The following is a 3,169-nucleotide window of genomic DNA, read 5'->3' as shown; positions in this document are numbered from 1 at the left end:
AGGTCTTACGTGCTTGAAATAGGAGGGGCTACCTCTCTGTGAGCTCACTCGCTGATTTTTTCCCTTTCCTCCTACTGTTTCAGATCTATTTTGACCATAATAGATCATGATTTGAGGCTGGTTTGATCATTTTCCCTGGTCATGCTATCAGCTCATTTGTGGGGGGCAGGTCTTTGTGAAGACATGGGTGGGCGGGGGCTCAGAGTCACTGGAGAGGGCACAACTGGAGGGAGTTCAGGTGTGGAGGAACGTGATTCTGAGGAAGCAGTCCCAAGATGGGACCGGTGGAGGGTCCCTCCCTCCAAGACTGGTCACACTGCAATTCCTTCTCCATGTCTCTCTCTTTTGAGGACTTTGGGCACACACACACACACACACACACCTAGCACATTTCTCAAGCTACCAGGTCTGGGGCTCGAACCCGTGGTTGGCCCTGTGGGATCAAGCTGACCTGGGGCTTTCCAGTTCTGTCATTCCGTGGCTGACGCAAGGCTCCTGATGTCACAATATGGAGCTGGCTTGTGATTGGCTTATAGCCTCCCGCAGCTCTGTTGTTCCCTTGGTCATGGGAACAAAATGGATTCGCCCAAGACCTTCCCTACTTGTGCTCCTCTGTTATGGGCAGCTCTTGCCATGGCTCAGGGCCGAGGGCGATCTGAGCTTAAGTACAGCTGGGACCCAAAGCAGCCTGGGACCAGACAAAGGGACTAAGCAGGCAGGGGCAGACTCCTCCCCAAACGAGACGCCCACCTCCTTCCCTGCAGCTAACTTCTACAATGAGTCGGAGGCGAGGAAGTTCTTGGCGTTTTACGAGCAAACAGCCCAGCTTGTGTTGAACCAGTTTGTGGAGGCCACTTGGAACTATGTCACCAACATCACCAGGACAAATCAGGAGAACATGGTGTGGTACCGCCTCCACCCCACCCTTCTCGCTTTGCTCTTCTCGGCTCCCATAGGGGGAGACAGGGACTGCACCTTCTGTCCCTATCCAGAGCTAGAAGACAGACAGAGGGAAACCCCAAAAGGTGCCAAGGCAAGCAGGAAGCCTAAGGCCTCATACTGGTGCTAAACTTTCCCCGGACTAGAATCACTTGTTCCTTTCCCCTTGTAAATCTCACCTCCTCACCTTGAGGGACCCAGGTTTTCTCCCTCTCTCTCAGCAAATCGGCCATGATTCCGGATCTAAGTGGGCTTAGAGAGTGGGGTTAGGCCATCACCCTAGAGTTCGATATGGGACACTCGTCCTGTCCTCCAGCCCCCCACAACAAACACCATGACCCTCATTCCAGCTGCACAAGGAAGTGGAGAAGTCCCAGTTCATGATGTACTTTGGCAGCCGAGCTCGCCTGTTTAAGACGGCCCAGCTCCAAGACCTGGATGTGAAGCGTGCGCTGAGTAAGCTGCAGGACATAGACAAGGCGGCCTTGCCCAAGGACGAGCTCTGGGAGGTGATGGACGGAGCCCCCAGGCCTCCAGGCGCTCGCTCCCCCAACCCTGGGGGTGGGCAGGCTAGACTGGTCGGGGAGCCAGAGTGTCTGGAGCAGGAGGGAGGTGGGTAGAGCAGGGCCAGAACTTTCACTGAGGGAGGAGAGGGTGAGAAGTGGGGTGAGGGGGATCCTTCAGCCAGACTTGCCTCTCCTGGTTGGTGGGGCTACCACTGGGAGGGCATCCAGGGCCACGGGCCTGCCCTGGGTGACACCTGACCCCCCAGTACAACAAGCTTCTGGCCGACATGGAGACGACATACAGTATGGCCCAGGTGTGCCTGAACGAGGGGCCCTGCATGTCCCTGGAGCCTGGTGAGCACCCTCGTCACGCCCTGCCCTGTCCCTGCCCAACTTCAGTCCCCAGCACCAATTCCTTCCATGGCCTCCCAACCCCCACTGTGCACCTTTGGTGGGGGTGGTGAGGCCAGGACAGAGGCAGGTGGCAGTGAGGCCCCACATGGCTCTTTATCTGGGCAGAGCTTGAAGACATCATGGCCAACTCCAGGGACCAGAAGGAGCTGCTGTGGGCCTGGCAGGGCTGGCGGGATGCAGTGGGGCGCCTGATCCGCACCTCCTTCGAGCGCTACGTGCAGCTCAGCAACAAGGTTGCACAGCTCAACGGTGAGCGATGCCCGCAGGGGACCAAGCCAGACCTGCCGAGGGCCAGGGTGGCAGACGGACCCCGGGGGCAGGAGCCAGAAGCCCTGCAGCCAGGTTCCACAAATATTGTGTTGTCCGGATTCTTTTTTGCCTTATTCGTGACAGAGTGTGTGCCTGCACTTGAGCATGAAGGGACGGGAGGGAGGGAGGAGCACCCTCCATGGAAGTCTGGTCACTCCACAATCCCTCCAACTCTCCCTTGGATTCTGGGCACTCACAGGCAGGCCTGGCATGATTCAGGCACATGGGGTAGGGATTCGAACTGTGATTGCCATCTGGGATCCAGCTTCTCTTGAGCACCTCGCTCCAGCTGTGCCGAGGAGCAGACCCTTGCTTCACAGGTGTGAATACTCTACGTGCTGGGTGCTGGGGAGGGCCTGTAGATCTGCAGGTGAAAAGGCAAAGCACCTGCCTGCCTGGGATGAGGCCAAGGAGGAAGGGGCTGCTGAGAGAGCAAGGGGAGACCTGTCCCAGGTAAGTAGTCAGGAATGGCCTCTCTGACATTCATCCAAGGTCCAAAAGGTGGCCAAGAGCCAAGAAGCAAAAAGTGGCGGAGCTCTGCAGAGGGAGGGAGCCATGTTTTGGAGGATCTGCGGGAAGCCAGTGTGGCCATGGGGCTCTGGATGTGACGGGGCTCGAGGAGGGGCAAGGGCGGGAGGACGTAGGGCCTCACGGGAGGAGCGAGCAGCTGGGATTCTGCCTTTTCAAGTGCGTTTCCATCTCTGACCTGATCCAGTATGGACAGCGGTCTTGGGAGGTGTGACTCTCACTTTGCAGATGCAGACTGAGAATTAGGGAAGCCGAGGGGCTTCCCCGGAAGAGGCCTGGCTCTCCCGCTGAGGCCAGCGCTAAAGGGAGGGGTGATGAGCACCTGGTGAGTCCTCTGTCCTCCCCTAGGTTACAACGACATGGGGGCCTTGTGGCGTGCCCGGTATGAGTGGGACACTCTGGAGCAGGACCTGGAGCAGCTCTTCCAGGAGCTGCAGCCGCTCTACCTGAACCTGCACGCCTCCGTGCGCGCG

General features: G+C 58.1%; 1 protein-coding gene across 1 annotated transcript in view; it reads left to right on the top strand.

The window, feature by feature from the left end:
- The first annotated feature begins 547 nt into the window (after nucleotides 1–547).
- LOC102480658 (angiotensin-converting enzyme-like protein Ace3) overlaps nucleotides 548–3,169 on the top strand; it is a 17,329-nt gene continuing 14,707 nt past the window's right edge. The window contains exons 1-5 of the mRNA XM_006146813.1: nucleotides 548–901; nucleotides 1,290–1,448; nucleotides 1,712–1,799; nucleotides 1,965–2,108; nucleotides 3,045–3,084. Of these exons, the coding sequence (XP_006146875.1) occupies nucleotides 566–901; nucleotides 1,290–1,448; nucleotides 1,712–1,799; nucleotides 1,965–2,108; nucleotides 3,045–3,084 (767 nt within the window). The 5' untranslated portion in view covers nucleotides 548–565. The remainder of the gene's footprint in view (nucleotides 902–1,289; nucleotides 1,449–1,711; nucleotides 1,800–1,964; nucleotides 2,109–3,044; nucleotides 3,085–3,169) is intronic.

This window comes from Tupaia chinensis, unplaced genomic scaffold, assembly GCF_000334495.1.
Source record: "Tupaia chinensis unplaced genomic scaffold, TupChi_1.0 Scaffold000187_1, whole genome shotgun sequence".
NCBI classification, from domain to species: domain Eukaryota; kingdom Metazoa; phylum Chordata; class Mammalia; order Scandentia; family Tupaiidae; genus Tupaia; species Tupaia belangeri.
This window is presented reverse-complemented; position numbering and strand designations above follow the sequence as displayed.